The sequence below is a fragment of the Dipodomys spectabilis genome, unplaced genomic scaffold (genome assembly GCF_019054845.1).
Source record: "Dipodomys spectabilis isolate Male_0828 unplaced genomic scaffold, ASM1905484v1 ptg000644l, whole genome shotgun sequence".
Classification (NCBI taxonomy): Eukaryota; Metazoa; Chordata; class Mammalia; order Rodentia; family Heteromyidae; genus Dipodomys; species Dipodomys spectabilis.
In genome coordinates, this window is record NW_024871321.1 from 1 (window position 1) to 18742 (window position 18742).

Here is an 18742-nt window from a genome sequence, read left to right on the forward strand (position 1 = left end):
GACCTCCCAACCCTGGGCCCCTTGCTTCATGTCAAAAATTCTACCAGGAGCAGGGCTCCAGTGGCTCACGCCTGGCATCCTAGCTACTCAGGAGGCTGAGATCTGAGGATTGCGATTCAAAGCCAGCTCAGGCAGCAAAGTCCGTGAGACTCTGATCTCCAATAAACCACTAGAAAACCGGAAGTGGCGCTGTGGCTCAAGTGATAGAGCACCAGCCTTGAGCTGAAGAGCGCAGGGACAGTGCCCAGGCCCTGAGTTCAAGCCCCACAACCGACAAAAAAAAGACAAAAACAATTCTACCAGGAAAATAATGTCCATGTTAAATCGAGATGTCTGATGGCTAAACCAGTTTGGCCCGGGGTTGGTGTGCTCTACACCAGGCCTTAGATTTTTCTGGAAAGTGGGTGGAGTTGGTATACAGTTTGCTTTGAAGCGCCCAGGCCCTGAGTTCAAGCCCCAGGACTGATACAAACATGCACCAGGGTCCCCCAGGCACCAGGATGGAGCCTGAGCCCAGCTCCCGCCCACCCTCCCTCCCTCCGTCCCTCCCTCTGTCCCTCCCTCCATCCCTCCCTCCGTCCCTCCCTCCATCCCTCCCTCCGTCTGTCCATCCCTCCGTCCCTCCCTCCGTCCGTCCCTCCGTCCGTCCCTCCGTCCCTCCCTCCGCCCGTGCTCACAGCTGCTGCAGTCTGACTACTACAACCTCACCAAGTTCTACGGCACCACGCGGCTGGACGCCAGGGTGTTTGCGGTGATCGAGTGCTGCGAGCGAGGCTCTCTGCGGGGTGAGCGGGCGCACGCCACGAGCCCACGGGACCCGGCCACGCCACGCGTGTCCGTAGACGGGGTCCAACAGCGTGTGACATCACACGCAAGTGTCACCACGCGTGTCAGTTGACTTTCACATAGGTGAATAGCCCACCGTGCACGTTATACGTGTTTACCTTACTACACTAGACAACAGTGCATTACATATATTACTATAACATAATATCACAGATTACCTGATGTATTACATATTGTATCGTGTGTATGTTATATACACAATGTACACATAATACACATATAGCATAGAGAATGTGTAGGTTATATCATAACACATTGTATATTATATACACATAATGTATATAATATAGATTATAATAATATATAGATTAGTATATGACAATAGACATAGTAATATGTGATCATGGATGACATACACATACACGTGTATAAGATGTCAATTATAAAGCCGGGCGCCGGTGGCTCACGCCTGTAATCCTAGCTACTCAGGAGGCTGAGATCTGAGGATCGCGGTTCAAAGCCAGCCCGGGCAGGAGAGACCGTGAGACTCCTATCTCCAATAAACCACCAGAAAACCGGAAGTGGTGCTGTGGCTCAAGTGGTAGAGCGCTCGCCTTGAGCTGAAGAGCTGAGGGACAGCGCCCAGGCCCAGAGTTCAAGCCCCACGACCGACAAAAAAAAAAAGATGTCAATTATAATTAATCAATATAGAATCAACTATGGTATAGACATAATTGTTATAGTATGTGATACATGTACACACATGCATGTAGGGTAAAAGGTGATATAGACATACATACACACATATATGTGATGTTTACTGTGACAGATGTACACACATACACATATACTATATGACATAGCTATGTGTGCATGTACATACATATAACTTACATGAGATGGCTTTACAAATAATTCACATGTGATATATAATTACATGCATTACATACTACATTCTATAACAGGTATAATATATGCTATAATATACAATATAAGAATGTATGTAATATATGACATGTAATATACATAATTTATATAATATATAGTACGTAACATGCAATGGTGTATATAATATATACTATGTCATGTATAGTATACTGAGTACAATATGTTAAATATAGCATGTAATGTATCATAATTTATATAATATGCAGTATATCATAATGTATATAATATAATATATACAATATGTAACATCATGGATATCATATAGTGTCTATTATATAATACGTAATGATAGATACGATAGACCATATTATACTATGCTTTATATTATATATCTATGTATCACATAAAGGCTGAGGTCCACGGGGAGTCCCCACCTGCCCCCCACTTCCCCCACAAGTGCCACCGGGCCCGAGGGAAGCTTCTGGTGCCTCCTCCACCACAGGCCCCTGGAGGCCCCTCACCGGCCCCTGCCCCTCGCCCGCAGGAGGTGTTGGACGACGCCATCTCCTACCCCGACGGCACCTTCATGGACTGGGAGTTTAAGATCTCCGTTCTCTACGACATCGCCAAGGTGAGGGCTGCAGACGCGGATGCTCGTGACGGAGCCCCGGGCGACGGAGCCCCGGGCGATGGAGCTATGGGCGACGGAGCCCCAGGCGACGGAGCCGCCGGCCGCCGGCCAGGCCCTGAGCTCACACCGCAGCCCTTCACACACCGGAGCCAGCGCCCTGACAAAGGAAACCAGGCCTCGATTTATTTCTATTCATTCAATCATTCATTGTGCTGGTCCTGGGGCTCGAACTCAGGGCCTGGGCGCCGTCCCTCAGCTCTTTCACTCACGGCTGGCGCTCTACCACGTGAGTCACAGCGCCACTTCTGGTTTTCTGGTGGTTCCTTGGAGATCAGAGTCTCACAGACTTTCCTGCCCGGGCTGACTTTGAACCGAGATCCTCAGATCTCAGCCTCCTGAGTCGCTGGGATGACAGGCAGGAGCAGCAGCATCCGGCCCCTTTCTTGAGTAGTGGCCCCTTTCCTGATTGCGGGTCGCGGTGGTGTTTGCAGACGGGGTTCAACATAGGAGTCAAATCCCAGCTCCTCAGGAGGCTGAGATCTGAGGATCTTGGTTCAAGGCCAACTCTGGGCAGGAAAGGCCGTGAGACTCTGATCTCCCATGAGCCACCTAAAAACTGGAAGTGGCGCTGTGACTCACATGGTAGAGCACCAGCCTTGAGTGAAAGAGCTCAGGGACAGCGCCCAGGCCCTGAGTTCGAGTCCCAGGACCAGCACAGGAAGGCAAAGGAAGGCGCGTGGATGTGGGGAAGGCGGGTTGGGGTGGGGATGCCTGGGGCTGGGCCAGGCACCGGCTGGCCGTGGGCTGCGGCTCTGTGTCCGTGTGTCCCGCACACGATGCCGCCGCCCGCAGGGCATGTCCTACCTGCACGCCAGCAAGGTGGAGGTGCACGGCCGGCTCAAGTCCACCAACTGCGTGGTGGACAGCCGCATGGTGGTGAAGATCACAGACTTCGGCTGCAACTCCATCCTGCCGCCCAGGAAAGGTGGGCACGGCCGGGTTCCGGGGCACGGGGGGGGGGCACTGGGGGTCGCGGGGGGGGGCGGGGGCATGGGGGGGCAGGGGCACGGGGGTCGCGGGGGTCACCAGGGCGTTGCCCGAGCTTCCTGTACCGTCCATGTCACCCCAGCACCCAACTTGGGCGCTGCCCAGTGGAAGGGAGGGAGGGAAGGGAGGGAGGGAGGGAAGGGAGGGAGGGAGGGAAGGGAGGGAGAGAGGGAGGGAAGGAGGGAGGGAGGAAGGAAGGAAGGAAGAGGGAGGGAAGGAGGGAGGGGAGGGAAGGAGGGAAGGAGGGAAGGAAGGAGGGAGGGTGGGAAGGGAGGGAAGGAGGCAGGGAAAGGAAGGAAGAGGGAGGGAAAGAGGGAGGGAAGGAAGGAAGAGGGAGGGAAGGAGGGAGGGAGGGATGGAAGGAGGGAGAGGATGGGAGGGAAAGAGGGAGGGAAGTGAGGAAGAAGGGAGAGAGGGAAGGAAGGAGAGAGGGAGGGAAGCAGGAAGAGAAAGGAAAGAAAAGAAGGAAGGAGGGGAGGAGGGGAAGGGGGGAAGGAGAAAGAGAGGGCGGAAGGAAAGGGAGGGAGGGAAAGAGGGAGGGAAGAGGAAAGGAGAGAAGAGGGAGGGAAGGGAAGAAAAGAGGGAGGGTGGGAAGGAAGGAAGACAGGGAGGAGGGAAGAAAGAAGGAAGGAAGAAGGGAAGGAGAAAGGGAAGGAAGGAGGGAATGGGAAGTAAGGAGGGGAGGGAAGGGAGAGAGGGAAGGGTGGGAGGGAAGGAGGGAGAGAGGGAAAGAAGGAAGGGAAGGAAAGAGGGAGGGTGGGAAAGAAGGGGGAAGGAGGGAGGGAATGGGAAGGAAGGGAAGGAAAGAAGGGGGAAGGAAAGAAGGGAGGGAGGGAGGGATGGACGGAGGGAGGGAGGGCAGGAGGGGGGGGCAGCCCTGACGCGCCCCGCCCGCAGACCTGTGGACGGCTCCGGAGCACCTGCGCGGGGCGGGCGTGTCGCAGAAGGGGGACGTGTACAGCTTCGGGGTGGTGGGCCAGGAGGATGAGACCTTCCACACGCTCAGCTGCCGCGAGCGCAAGGGTAGGGGCGCGGCTGCGGGGTCCGGGGCGGGGGGGGGGGGGGGGAGCCCTGGGCTGGGGGGGAGCCCTGCGGGGGGGAGCCCTGGGCTGGGGGGGAGCCCTGGGCTGGGGGGAGCCCTGGGCGGGGGGGGAGCCCTGGGCTGGGGGGGGAGCCCTGGGCTGGGGGGGAGCCCTGGGCTGGGGGGGGAGCCCTGGGTGTGGGGGGGCCTGGGGCTGGGCAGGGAGCCCTGGGGGGGGAGCCCTGGGGGGGGAGCCCTGGGGGGGGGAGCCCTGGGCTGGGGGGTCTGGGGCAGGGGGGAGCCCTGGGCTGGGGGGGAGCCCTGGGCTGGGGGGAGAGCCCTGGGTGTGGGGGGGCCTGGGCTGGGCAGGGAGCCCTGGGGGGGGGAGCCCTGGGGGGGGAGCCCTGGGCTGGGGGGGAGCCCTGGGCTGGGGGGGAGTCCTGGGGGGGGAGCCCTGGGCTGGGGGGGGAGCCCTGGGTGTGGGGGGGCCTGGGCTGGGCAGGGAGCCCTGGGGGGGAGCCCTGGGGGGGGGAGCCCTGGGCTGGGGGCGTCTGGGGCAGGGGGGAGCCCTGGGCTGGGGGGGAGTCCTGGGGGGGGAGCCCTGGGCTGGGGGGGGAGCCCTGGGCTGGGGGGGAGCCCTGGGGGGGGGAGCCCTGGGCTGGGGGGGAGCCCTGGGCTGGGGGGGAGCCCTGGGCTGGGGGGAGTCCTGGGTGGGGGGAGCCCTGGGTGGGGGGGAGCCCTGGGCTGGGGGGGGAGCCCTGGGGGGGGAGTCCCTGGGGGGGGAGCCCTGGGCTGGGGGGGAGCCCTGGGCTGGGGGGGAGCCCTGGGCGGGGGGGCAGCCCTGGGCTGGGGGGGGGAGCCCTGGGTGGGGGGGGGGCCTGGGCTGGGCAGGGAGCCCTGGGGAGGGAGTCCTGGGGGGGGAGCCCTGGGCTGGGGGGGGAGCCCTGGGCTGGGGGGGAGCCCTGGGCGGGGGGGAGCCCTGGGTTGGGGGGGGAGCCCTGGGTGGGGGGGGGCCTGGGCTGGGCAGGAGCCCTGGGGGGGGAGCCCTGGGCTGAGGGGGGGAGCCCTGGGCTAGGGGGGAGTCCTGGGTGGGGGGGAACCCTGGGCTGGGGGGGGAGCCCTGGGTGGGGGGGGGGGCCTGGGCTGGGCAGGGAGCCCTGGGGGGGGAGCCCTGGGCTGAGGGGGGGAGCCCTGGGCTAGGGGGGGAGTCCTGGGTGGGGGGGAGCCCTGGGCTGGGGGGGGGAGTCCTGGGTGGGGGGGAGTCCTGGGTGGGGGGGGAACCCTGGGCTGGGGGGGGGAGTCCTGGGTGGGAGGGAGCCCTGGCTGGGGGGGGGGAGTCCTGGGTGGGGGGGGAACCCTGGGCTGGGGGGGGAGTCCTGGGTGGGAGGGAGCCCTGGGCTGGGGGGGGAGTCCTGGGTGGGAGGGAGCCCTGGGCTGGGGGGGGGGAGTCCTGGGTGGGGGGAGCCCTGGGCTGGGGGGGAGTCCTGGGTGGGGGGGAGCCCTGGGCTGGGGGGGAACCCTGGGTGGGGGGGAGCCCTGGGCTGGGGGGGAGTCCTGGGTGGGGGGGGAGCCCTGGGTGGGGGGGAGCCCTGGGTGGGGGGGGAGCTCTCGGGTGGGGGGGAGCCCCTGGGTGGGGGGGGAGTCCTGGGGGGGGGGAGTCCTGGGGCAGGGCTTGGGGAGTCCTGGGTATGGGCCAGACAGGGGTCTGCAGGCCATGCACACTGGCCTTCTCCATCCACACCTTGAAAGCATGTCGGAACATTCTGGAAGGCGTGGACAGTGTCCACCACTAGGTCTGGTGTCACTGCCCTTGTTCCAGAATCTTCCCTGACCATCCTCCTCCCCACCCCCCAGCCCACCCTCGGGTTCCCCACAAGGAGAACAGGGCTGACTGACCCCTGACTGGCCAGAGGGGAGGCTGAGGATGGGAGGCTCTCCGTTGGAGGCCAGTCCTCGAGTGTGCAAGGCCACGCCAGTGTGCAAGGCTCAGAACCCGCGCACGCTCCCACTTGCTCAGACCACGCTCGGGGCCCGGCGCGGTCCCCCAGGAGCTTTTGGGCTCCAGGCTGGCGCTCTACCACCTGAGCCACAGCCCCGCTTCCTCTTCTTCTTCTTTTTAATTTTAGAGATGAGTCTCATGGGGACTTTCCTGCCCGGGCCTGGCTTCAAACCATGATCCTCGGACCTCTCCACGGCCCTCCCAAATTAACCCATTCCTCTCCTGCCCCCCCCCCCACCGCAGCTCCACCCCGGGGTGGTGTCTAAACTTGTCATTTCCTCTCGTCCCACCAGAGAAGATTTTCCGAGTGGAAAACTACAACGGAGGGCAGCCCTTCCGCCCGGACCTGTTTCTGGAAACGGCTGAGGAAAATGAGCTCGAAGTGAGTGCTCCCCCCCGCCTCCCCCCAAAATGCCTCTGGAGGCTCTGGGCATCGGCCAGAGTCTGAGGTTGAGGCACACCGCCTCTTCTAGAACCTTCTGGGGGTGGCTAACATCCCTTGGCTTGTGGCCCCATGCTTCAAGCACTGCCTCTTAGCTCTGCGCCTCTCCCTGTCTCCCACCAGCCTTCTCCTTCCTCCCAGGATTTGGGTGACTGCATTTGAGGGGAGGGGTCCCCCAACAAAATTATCTGAGTTGGGGATTTCTCAGGGAATCGCCTCCTACAAGACCTCTCCCCGTTTAGAAAAAAGAATGCAAGCCAGGCGCCGGTGGCTCCCGCCTGTCATCCCAGTGACTCAGGAGGCTGAGATCTGAGGATCGTGGTTCAAAGCCGGCCCGGGCAGGAAAGTCCATGAGACTCTGATTTCCAATAAACCATTAGAAAACTGGAAGTGGAGCTGTGGCTCAAGTGGTAGAGCGCTCGCCTTGAGCTGAAGAGCTGAGGGACAGCGCCCAGGCCCAGAGTTCAAGACCCACGACCGACCAAAAAAAAAAAAAAATGCAATCGCCTCTTATCTGACAGTTTTGATTTCCCACAAAGTAGGAAATGGAAACTTCCACAATTCACCATTCTTAGGGTTTGGTGGTGGTGATGGTTGTAATGTTTTGCCTCTGGTTTTGTTTTGTTTTGTTGGCCCTGAGGCTTGAAATCTGTCCCTGAGCTCTTTCACTCAAGGCTGGCGCTCTACCACTTGAGCCACAGCACCACTTCTGGTTTGCTGGTGATTTGCTGGAGATCAGAGTCTCACGGACTTTCCTGCCTGGGGATGGCTTTGAACCGCGATCCTCAGATCTCAGCCTCCTGAGTAGCCGGGATGACAGGCGTGAGCTCCGGTGTGTGGCTCCCCCTTTCTTCTGGCAGGTGTACCTGCTGATCAAAAGCTGCTGGGAGGAGGACCCCGAGAGGAGGCCGGACTTCAAGAGAATCGAGAGCACGCTCGCCAAGTTATTTGGGTACGGCTCAGGCATGGACTTTCCTTCACACGGGGCTGCGGGTTCTGGTTTTTTGCTTCCTTCCCCCATGATCATTTTCATTCGACGGCGTCCAAAGAAGGAGAGTGGCTCTTCTTTTTTGTTTTTTGTCAGTCCTGGATCTTGAACTCAGGGCCTGGGCTCTTCCACTCAAGGCGAGCGCTCTACCACTTGAGCCACAGCTCCACTTCCAGTTTTCTGGTGGTTCATGGGAGATCAGAGTCTCATGGACTTTCCTGCCCAGGCTGGCTTTGAACTGCGATCCTCAGATCTCAGCCTCCTGAGTAGCCGGGATGACAGGTGTGAGCCACGGCGCCCGGCAGTGACCCCCTCAGTGGCGTCTGAGTCGCTCTGCACCCCCTTTCCTCCACGCCCCCCCCCCCGCCCCACGCAGCCTGTTTCACGACCAGAAGAACGAGTCGTACATGGACACGCTCATCCGGCGCCTGCAGCTGTACTCTCGGAACCTGGAGCACCTGGTGGAGGAGAGGACGCAGCTGTACAAGTCTGAGCGGGACCGGGCCGACCGGCTGAACTTCATGCTGCTCCCCAGGTGAGGCCGGCCTCCGCAGCAGCCTCCCCACCCCCGCAGGCCTGGGGCCCAGCCACTGCTCCTCCTCTCTGCCCCCCCACTGTTATTTGGGGTGGGGGCTTGCTTCCTTCCTTCCTTCCTTCTTTTTTTCTTTCTTTCTTTCTTTTTCTTTCTTCCAGTCCTGGGACTTGAACTCAGGGCCTGGGCGCTGTCCCTGAGCTCTTCAGCTCAAGGCTGGCGCTCTACCACTTGAGCCATGGCTCCACTTCTGGCTTTTTCTGTTGTATGTGGTGCTAAGGAATCGAACCCAGGGCTTCATGCACGCTGGGCAAGCGCTCTACCACTGCGCCACCTGCCCAGCCTCTTGGGGGTTTTCTTATTGCTATAGATCATTTCTTCTAGCATATTCTCTTTTTTTGTTTGTTTTTGGGTTTTGGTGGGGCTTGAACTCAGGGCCTGGGCGCTGTCCCTGAGCTTTTTCATTCAAGGCTGGTGCTCTACCACTTGAGCCACAGCGCCACTTCTGGTTTTCTGGTGGTTCATGGGAGATCAGAGTCTCATGGATTTTCTTGCCCGGGCTGGCTTTGAACCTCGATCCTCAGATCTCAGCCTCCTGAGGAGCCGGGATGACAGGCGTGGGCCGCACTGTGGGCTCATGAAGAAGGGGGAGAGGGCACCCCAGGTCGGGCATGGCTGCTGGGGGGAGGAGAAGGGAAGGGAATGAGCCATTCTCCAGGCCTGGAGTAGATGTCAGAGCAATGGATGATGGAGGGGGAGGTCCAGCGCTGGACCGTCCACGCTGCCCAGCAACCCACATCCGGGCCCTTCCGAGGCCTCGGGGCACCGGGCCGTCCATCGCCCGGCCCCTGCGTCCCGCAGGCCCTGGCTCCCCACCGTGCCCCCCCCCCCCCCAGGCTGGTGGTGCAGTCTCTGAAGGAGAAGGGCGTGGTGGAGCCGGAGCTGTACGAGGAGGTGACGGTGTACTTCAGCGACATCGTGGGCTTCACCACCATCTGCAAGTACAGCTCGCCCATGGAGGTGGTGGACATGCTCAATGACATGTACCGCAGCTTCGACCACATCGTGGACCGCCACGACGTCTACAAGGTGCGGACGGCCACGTGTGGCCACGGCACGCGCCCCCCCTCAACAGGCCGGGCCCCCAGCTCCCCACACCCTCGACAGGCCGGGCCCCCAGCTCCCCACACCCCCATTGTCGATCCTGGGTCTTGAACTCACCACCTGGGCGCCGTCCCTGAGCTCTTTCACTCAAGGCTGGCGCTCTACCACCTGAGCCACAGCGCCACTTCTGGTTTTCTGGTGGTTCATTGGAGATCAGAGTCTCGTGGATTTTCCTGCCCTGGACTGGCTTTGAACCAAGATCCTCAGATCTCAGCCTCCTGAGTGGCTGGGATGACAGGCGTGAGCTACGGCACCTGGTTAAGAATGAAATGTTCAGAACTGAACATAGAGAAACACGACCCAGCTTCAAGTCTCCCCCCCGCCACACACACACACACACACACACACACACACACACACACACACACCGAGGCTGGACGTTGTTTAGGCACCAATTTCAAAACAAACAAACACCCAAGTTAGAATGACCACCACCCTGTCCCGTGGGGGTTAATTTTCCTGTCTGGGTGAAAGCTACAAAGTATTATTTTTTTTGGGGGGGGGTCCGGTCGTGGGGCCTGAACTCTGGGTCTGGGCGCTGTCCCTCAGCTCTTCAGCTCAAGGCTAGTGCTCTACCACTTGAGCCACAGCGCCACTTCCAGCTTTTTTTTTTGCTTATGTGGTGCTGAGGACTCGAACCCAGGGCCTCAGGCATGCAAGGCAAGCGCTCTACCACTGAGCTACCTTCCCAGCCCCTACAAATTATTATTATTATTATTTTTAGCCCAACAGGAGGTAGAGTATGAGAAGTACTGTCCGGGTAGCTCATTCCATCCTACGATGATAAAGAACCCCTCAGCTTATATAAGCCGTTACCCAATTGTCACACCTGTGCAATTTCAGCCAATTAGGGCGTACTTTTATAGGCCCAGAATCTTTGAGAGCAGTTTTAACATTCGTGTAATCAGACTATTACCAAAGCTTTGAAGAAATTGGCCTCGGGTCCCGCAGGAGACGTCGCTCCAGCACTTTTCCCGTCTTGTTGTTTGGTTTGGTGTCTGTGTGTCACGCGGCCCACGCTCTGGGGGAATTTCCTGCAGAGATTAAACAGGTCCCAGCGCAGCTGGTGATGAGAGAGGGTCTCTCCCAGGTAGAAACCATCGGCGACGCCTATGTGGTGGCCAGTGGTCTGCCCCAGAGGAACGGCAACCGGCACGCGGTGGACATCGCCAAGATGGCCCTGGACATCCTCAGCTTCATGGGCACCTTCGAGCTGGAGCACCTGCCCGGCCTGCCGGTTTGGATCCGCATCGGCGTGCACTCGGGTGGGTGTGGCCGCATCCAGAGCCCGAGTCCTCCCAAAGCACTGAGAGAGCTTGGCGGGGCGGGGAGGGGCAGAGTCGCACGCCTGTCATCCCAGCGACTCAGGAGGCTGAGATCTGAGGATCGCGGTTCAAAGCCAGCCCGGGCAGGAAAGTCCGTGAGACTCTGATCTCCAATGAACCAGCAGAAAACCGGGAGTGGAGCTGTGGTTCAAGTGGTAGAGCGCCAGCCTTGAGAGGAAGAGCTCAGGGAAAGTGCCCAGGCCCAGAATTCAAGACCCAGGACTGGCACAAAAAGGAAAGGAAGGGAAGGAAAAAAATGGAAAAAAGAGGGGAAGGAAGGAGAGGGGAGAAAAAGGGAAGGGGAGAAAGGAAGAGAGCAAGCGAGCAAGAACTGCGTTGCTGAATGGCCACGCCTTGTACAACTACAATGGAGGTAGTAAAAATATTAAAAACAAGAAGTAAAAGAGGAAGAGGAAGAAGTTGAGAAAGCGCTTGGTTGGCTACACCCTCTGATTGGCTGAACCTTTGGGTATGGTTTGATCAATTAGCAGCCTGTGATTGGCTGAGCCTCTGGGTGGTTTGCTCAATTAGCAGCCTATGATTGGCTGAGCCTCTGGTTGCTTTCATCAATAATAGCAGCCTGTGATTGGCTGAGCCTCTGGGTGGTTTAATGAATTAGTGGCCTGTGGTTGGCTGAGCCTCTGGGTGGTTTAATCAATTAACGGCCTGTGATTGGCTGAGCCTCTGGGTGGTTTAATCAATTAGCAGCTTGTGATTGGCTGAGCTTCTGGGTGGTTTAATCAATTAGCAGCTTGTGATTGGCTGAGCCTCTGGGTGGTTTAATCAATTAGCAGCTTGTGATTGGCTGAGCCTCTGGGTGGTTTAATCAATTAGCAGCTTGTGATTGGCTGAGCCTCTGGGTGGTTTAATCAATTAGCAGCTTGTGATTGGCTGAGCCTCTGTGTCCTATGTGGCTGAGAATCAGATGTTTGTCCAAATTAAGCATCTGGTGTTTTCCATACCTGGGAGGTGTTAGGGCTTAAGCCAGGGGCCAAATTTAGTTCATTTAACAGCCAGCGTTCACAGAGATTTAAGGTATCATAGGTGAAGATTCAGAATACCTGTAAATTAATTACAGGTATTATAGGAAAAGTGTTGGAAAGGAATTAAAAATAATCTCTAGCAATCCCTCTCAATCCTCTGCAAAGCACACTGGTCCCAAGGCCAATAACAATGCACCCGGGGACCCTGGAAACGTATGGTCTCCAGCACAGCCCACTCTGGTTATTGAACAGCTATCATTGCCGGGAGAATTTACTTTCCTTGTGTGAAATCCCGAGCACGCCTCTGTGCGATCCCTCACCAGCGACCCCTTTGCCATGGACTCCGGCCTGAGTCCTGGCTTGGCCTCCCAGGAACCTCAGCTCCCCAGGCTCTGCATGCCGTGTGTTCCCTGCATGTGTTAGCTTGGCTTTGCCTCTGAAACACACCGGAGGCGTGGCTCAAGCGGGCAAGCTCAAAGCTCCAAGTTCAAAACCCAGTGCCATCCCTACACACCTGCACACACACACACACACACACACACACACACACACACACACACACAGACTGTCAGAGCAGGGCACCCCTCAGCCAAGACACACCCCATCCTGATTCCACTCTGCCCCTCCGCGGCCTCCACCTCCAGCCTCCAATCGGGCCCTGCCTGGCCTTCACCTCCAGCCTCCCTTCTTCCTCACCAGGCCCCTGTGCTGCGGGAGTTGTGGGAATCAAGATGCCCCGCTACTGTCTGTTTGGAGACACAGTCAACACAGCCTCTAGGATGGAGTCCACCGGCCTCCGTAAGAAGCGGGAGGCCTGGGAGGCTGTGGGTCTAATGTGGGGCCCAGGACACTGGGAACGAGGCACCCATGAAGGAAAGGCTAAACGGCCAACCCCTGGGATTGCTTAATGATCACTGTTGTGAGGCTGATGTGATTTGTGGTGTGTGTCTGTCTGTCGGTCCTGGGCTTGAACTCGGGGCCTGGGCGCTGTCCCTGAGCTCTTTCACTCAAGGCTGGTGCTCTACCACTTGAGCCACAGTGCCACTTCCAGTTTTCTGGTGGTTCCTTGGAGATCAGAGTCTCACAGCCTTTCCTGCCCAGGCTGGCTTTGAACTGTGATCCTCAGATCTCAGCTTCCTGGGTAGCTGGGATGGCAGGCGGGATCTTTTTAGGGTTCCCTGGCTGTGATTGGGATGGTGTGCTGGGCGTTGGGTATTTGGGGGTCGGAGGAGGCAATCAGAGCCCCAGAGCCAGGCCCCATGCGGCCCTCATCACCGGCCCCACCCCGTCCAGCCCTGAGGATTCACATGAGCAGCTCCACGGTGGCCATCTTGAAGAGAACGCAGAGCCGGTTCCTGTACGAAGAGCGAGGAGAGACCTACTTAAAGGTAAGGCGATGCAACATGAAGATTTGGGGGCCGGCGTGATCCCCCACCCCCACCCTGCAGACCTGGCTGGACAGTACAGGGTTCTCCACAGCCATCCAGCTTACCAGGACGAGAAACCTTCCAGAAGCATCCAAACCCAGAACTTCCTGCATTCAAATAGTTTGTTTTAAAGCCCCTGGGGTGTTTTGAACTCAGGGCTGGGCTCTAAGGGTGGCAGGTTCCTCCTCCAACTCGGCTCCCACCCAGGAGCTCTGGGTGCGGCCAGGCAGAGCGGGCCCACCCCTCGTCCTCACTTCCCCTGAGTTTCCTCAACTTCCCCCGATGCACTGCAACAGGCCCAGCCTGTGGTCGCATCTCTTCCTCTGAGTGCCCTAGACCGGTGGGACTGCCCGGTGCGGCTGCACACCAGCTCACGTTTCCAAACACTTGTACAAATGTTCTGCTTGTGCAAATGGTCCAGGGGGAGAGGCCTGGGGGGGCGGGGAGTGAGCGTAGATCAAGAAGCTGTATCTCTGTTTTGGTGCCAGAACCAGAACTTTGAACTCTGGGCCTCACGCTCGTCTGGCTCAGCTTTCTTGTTCACAGCTGGTGCTCCACCTCTTGGATCAAGACTCCAGTCCAGCTTTTTTTGGCTGGCTGATTAGAACTAGAGGCGTTCAGAACCTCAGCACTGCAGATGGCAGCTTCCTGAGTAGCTAGGATTACAGGCGTGAGCCACTGGTCCCGGCTGGAAAGCCCGTGCTGGGAACAAGCTGCGATCCAACCCCAACATAAAAATGTCCTAACGGCACGCTGTCTGAATCGTCCATAAATGCATATTCCAGGGAAAAATGAAACCCTAAAATGTTTTCTAGGCAGAAGCATTTTCCTCCAAGCCATCAGTGGTTTGCAGATTGCATGTGTATATATGAAGTGATTTTATAAATACATATGTGTGTAGCCATTGCATACATACAGTTATATATAGTTTTTTTTTCCAATCCTGGGGCTTGAACTCAGGGCCTGAGCTTCCTTTTGCTCAAGGTTGGTGCTCTACCCCGTGAGCCACTGCACCACTTCCAGCTTTTTCTGTGGATGTATACTGAGGAATCGAACCCAGGGCTCCCAGCCTGTGAGGCCAGCGCTCTACCACTGAGCCACCTGCCCAGCCCTGCTCTGTCCGTTTTCTAGCCCCCAGAGGAACTAGACCATGAACACACTTCAGGCTTTCTGATCGGTGTGCACTCGTGTTTATAACTCACACGCGTGAGGTCGGAGGACCGATCACAAAAGTGTGGAACCAGAACTTTCTGGTGAAAGAAAATGAAACCCAACCACCACCAACAGCAGCCTAAAGCGCTGATTAGCTGGCATAACCCAACGATCGGTGTTCACATGGGAGGGGTTTTGAGCGATTAATCGATCATTTGGAGGCAAAGGAGAATACTAGTTTGGCAAAAACCAATCTGGTGAGAGATTGATTGATTGATTGATCGATTGGTTTTCCGAAGACATCTGGAAATAAACGTGTGTGTGTGTGTGTGTGTGTGTGTGTGTGTGTGTGTGTGTGTGTGTGGAAGGGACAGGTCACCTGTCCCTTCCCCCTTGGATACAGTTCCTGTGGGAGCCTGGGGCTGGGGTTCTGGGGTGCGGTATTCCAGGGGACCCCTGTCTCCCTCCCCAGGGCCGAGGGACGGAGACCACCTACTGGCTGACGGGCATGAAGGACCAGGAGTACAACCTGCCGCCCCCTCCCACCGTGTGAGTGCGGGGTGACCGGTCCCCGGGGTGTGGGGCTGAGGGGACCCCCGCTGGGCCCCGGGGTGCGAGGCTGAGGGGCACACGGGCTGAGGGGACCCCGGACTTGGGGACTGACCGAGGAGCTCGAGGCCTCCACCCACCCACCCACAAAATGCCCCCCTAGCCTGGGCTGCTGTGGTCAGACACGGTACCCAGACACCCTTCCCTGGGAAGGAGGCCCGAGGAGAACCATCTGGAACCTTCCATGGAGCGCGCCTTCATGTTTGCCTGCGTGCCTTTCTCCTGCATTCTGACAGGACCGCTTCTAACTGTCCAGTTAAATATGTCTGTCTTCGGTGTGTTACACACCTTATATACTATATATTATTATACCTATATGCAACAGTATAACCAGACTACAGTATATATCATGCCCACGTATAGCTATAATATAGTTTAATATCATACCCTAATATAACTGTGTAGCTATAACATAGTATATGTTATAGCCAAATATAACTATAGCTAGACTATAGTTTATATCATATCCAAATATAACGATATAGCTGTAATATAGCATATATTATAGCCAAATGTAACTATATAGCTAGAGTATAGTATATATTATACCTATACATAACTACATACCTGTAAACTATGATGCATTGCTGTATGTTATATAATTACATATCATATGTAATATCTTGGTTATATGTGATATATCATATTTATATTATACATCATATAGTATCTATATTATATGTCTATATATCTATAATATATCTATGTTATAGATTATCTATATAACCTTATGTTGTACCTTATTCTAAATTGTATATATTCCAGCTAATTATAAGTAAAGTCGATTATATCTAATATAAGCTATAACTATGTAATTACATATAACAATATAATTGCATATAATTGTATATGATGTGTAATAATATAATTATATCTACTTAGCAATATAGAATGACATATAGAGCTTATGTATGTAATGAGAGACAGAGAGAGACACAGAGAGAGAGAGAGAGAGAGAGAGAGAGAGAGAGAGAGAGAGAGACAGAGAGAGGGAGAGAGAGGGAGAGAGGAGGGCTCATGCCAAAGCCGCCTTCTCTGAGCCATCTCTGGGGCTTCCAGCCTCTGGGGTGGACCAGGCCTTGAGCCCGTGAACTGGCGTTCTGGAGGACCCCTGGGGTGACCCTCCCCCCTTCCTTCCCCCCCCTCCAGGGAGAACCAGCAGCGCCTGCAGGCCGAGTTCTCCGACCTGATCGTGAGCGCTCTGCAGCGGCGGCGGGCGGCCGGGCTGCAGCGGCCGAGGCCCCGGCGCGTGGCCAGCTACAAGGGCAGCGGGCTGGAGTACCTGCACCTCAGCACCCCCGACCAGCACGACACCTATTTCTAGACCTGCGCCGTGGGAGGGGGTATGCGGGTTCCCTACCCCAGGTACAACCCCAGCCTCTGGGGGGAGACCCCAAGAATCTGTGGGGTTTAGTGGAGGAACTCTGTGACAAAGTTCCTATAATGTCTCCCCCCACCCCCCAGTTTGTTTTTGTTTTGTTTTCTGGTGCTTTGTCCCCCTTTCTGTACGCGTGGATTTCTTTGTATTTCAATCGTCCTGATTCCATTTTCAATCCCTGATCGCCATTAAAATGCACTGTGAACTCCTGGCTTTTGGTTTGTCTAAAGGCAGTGTGTGTGTGTGTGTGTGTGTATGTGTGTGTGTGTGTGTGTGTTGGAAGCTAAGGGGGGGTTGTTGTTGTTTTGGTTGGTCCTGGGTCTTGAACTCAGGGCCTGGGCGCTGTCCCTGAGCTCTTTCACTCAAGGCTGGTGCTCTACCACATGAGCCACGGCGCCACTTCTGGTTTTCTGGTGGTTCTCTGGAGATCAGGGCCTCAGGGCCTTTCTTTCCCCAGGCTGGCCTCGGCCCGCAATCCTCGGGTCTTGGCCTCCTGGGAACCCCCGGGTGACAGGGCCTTTCTCCTTGTGCTTTTGAGAAGAAAAGTGAGTTCTCAGCGGACTCAGCAGCAGCTTCAGGGCTGGGGGTCTGGCTGGGGGCCTGGCTGGGGGTTGGGGGGCTGGGGGGCCTGGCTGGGGGCTGGGGGGTCTGGCTGGAGCCTGGGGTCCTGGCTGGGGTCCTGGCTGGGGGCTTGGGTCCTGGCTAGGGCCTGGGGGTCTTGGCTGGGGGTCCTGGCTGGGGGCTGGGGGTCCTGGCTGGGGTCAGGGGGGCCTGGCTGGGGGCTGGAGGTCCTGGCTGGGGGCCAGGGGTCCTCACTGGGGGCTGGGGGCCTGGCTGGGGCTGGGGGTCCTGGCTGGGGGCCAGGGGTCCTCGCTGGGGGCTGGGGGCCTGGCTGGGGCTGGGGGGCCTGGATGGGGCTGGGTCCTGGCTGGGGGCTGGGGGCCTGGCTGGGCCTAGGGGCTGGGGGTGTCCTGGCTGAGGCTGGGGGCTGGGGGTCCTGGCTGGGGTCCTGGCTGGGGGTCCTGGCTGGGGTCCTGGCTGGGTCCTGGCTGGGGTCCTGGCTGGGGGTCCTGGCTGGGGGTCCTGGCTGGGGTCCTGGTTGGGGGTCCTGGCTGGGGTCCTGGTTGGGGGTCCAGGCTGGGGTCCTGGCTGGGGTCCTGGCTGGGGTCCTGGCTGGGGTCCTGGCTGGGGGCTGGGGGTCCTGGCTGGGGGTCCTGGCTGGGGTCCTGGTTGGGGGTCCAGGCTGGGGTCCTGGCTGGGGTCCTGGCTGGGGTCCTGGTTGGGGTCCTGGCTGGGGGCTGGGGGTCCTGGCTGGGGGTCCTGGCTGGGGTCCTGGCTGGGGGTCCTGGCTGGGGTCCTGGCTGGGGTCCTGGTTGGGGTCCTGGCTGGGGGCTGGGGGTCCTGGCTGGGGGTCCTGGCTGGGGTCCTGGTTGGGGGTCCAGGCTGGGGTCCTGGCTGGGGTCCTGGCTGGGGTCCTGGTTGGGGTCCTGGCTGGGGGCTGGGGGTCCTGGCTGGGGGTCCTGGCTGGGGTCCTGGCTGGGGGTCCTGGCTGGGGTCCTGGCTGGTGTCCTGGCTGGGGGCTGGGGGTCCTGGCTGGGGTCCTGGCTGGGGTCCTGGCTGGGGGCTGGGGTCCTGGCTGGGGGTCCTGGTTGGGGGTCCTGGCTGGGGTCCTGGCTGGGGTCCTGGCTGGGGTCCTGGCTGGGGTCCTCCCTGGGGGCTGGGGTCCTGGCTGGGGGTCCTGGTTGGGGGTCCTGGCTGGGGTCCTGGCTGGGGTCCTGGCTGGGGGTCCTGGTTGGGGGTCCTGGCTGGGGTCCTGGCTGGGGTCCTGGCTGGGGGCTGGAGTCCTGGCTGGGGGTCCTGGTTGGGGGTCCTGGCTGGGGTCCTGGCTGGGGTCCTGGCCGGGGTCCTGGCTGGGGGCTGGGGGTCCTGGCTGGGGTCCTGGTTGGGGGTCCTGGTTGGGGGTCCTGGCTGGGGTCCTGGCTGGGGGTCCTGGTTGGGGGTCCTGGCTGGGGTCCTGGCTGGGGGCTGGAGGTCCTGGCTGGGGTCCTGGCTGGGGTCCTCCCTGGGGGCTGGGGTCCTGGCTGGGGTCCTGGCTGGGGGTCCTGGTTGGGGGTCCTGGCTGGGGTCCTGGCTGGGGTCCTGGCTGGGGGTCCTGGTTGGGGGTCCTGGCTGGGGTCCTGGCTGGGGTCCTGGCTGGGGGCTGGGGTCCTGGCTGGGGGTCCTGGTTGGGGGTCCTGGCTGGGGTCCTGGCTGGGGTCCTGGCTGGGGGTCCTGGCTGGGGTCCTGGCTGGGGTCCTCCCTGGGGGCTGGGGTCCTGGCTGGGGGTCCTGGTTGGGGGTCCTGGCTGGGGTCCTGGCTGGGGTCCTGGCT

The 18742-nt window shown here is 58.7% G+C and overlaps 1 protein-coding gene across 1 annotated transcript; it reads left to right on the forward strand.

The window, feature by feature from the left end:
• Positions 1 to 679: 679 nt before the first annotated feature.
• Positions 680 to 16318, forward strand: Gucy2c (guanylate cyclase 2C; the record flags this gene model as incomplete). The annotated part of the gene is made up of 13 exons (XM_042671567.1): positions 680 to 793; positions 2219 to 2305; positions 3158 to 3290; positions 4250 to 4375; positions 6666 to 6754; positions 7675 to 7766; positions 8179 to 8337; positions 9231 to 9423; positions 10589 to 10763; positions 12506 to 12604; positions 13100 to 13194; positions 14858 to 14934; positions 16144 to 16318. Coding segments are annotated over 13 exons (1614 nt in total), but the record flags the coding sequence as incomplete, so codon positions are not given.
• Positions 16319 to 18742: the final 2424 nt, after the last annotated feature.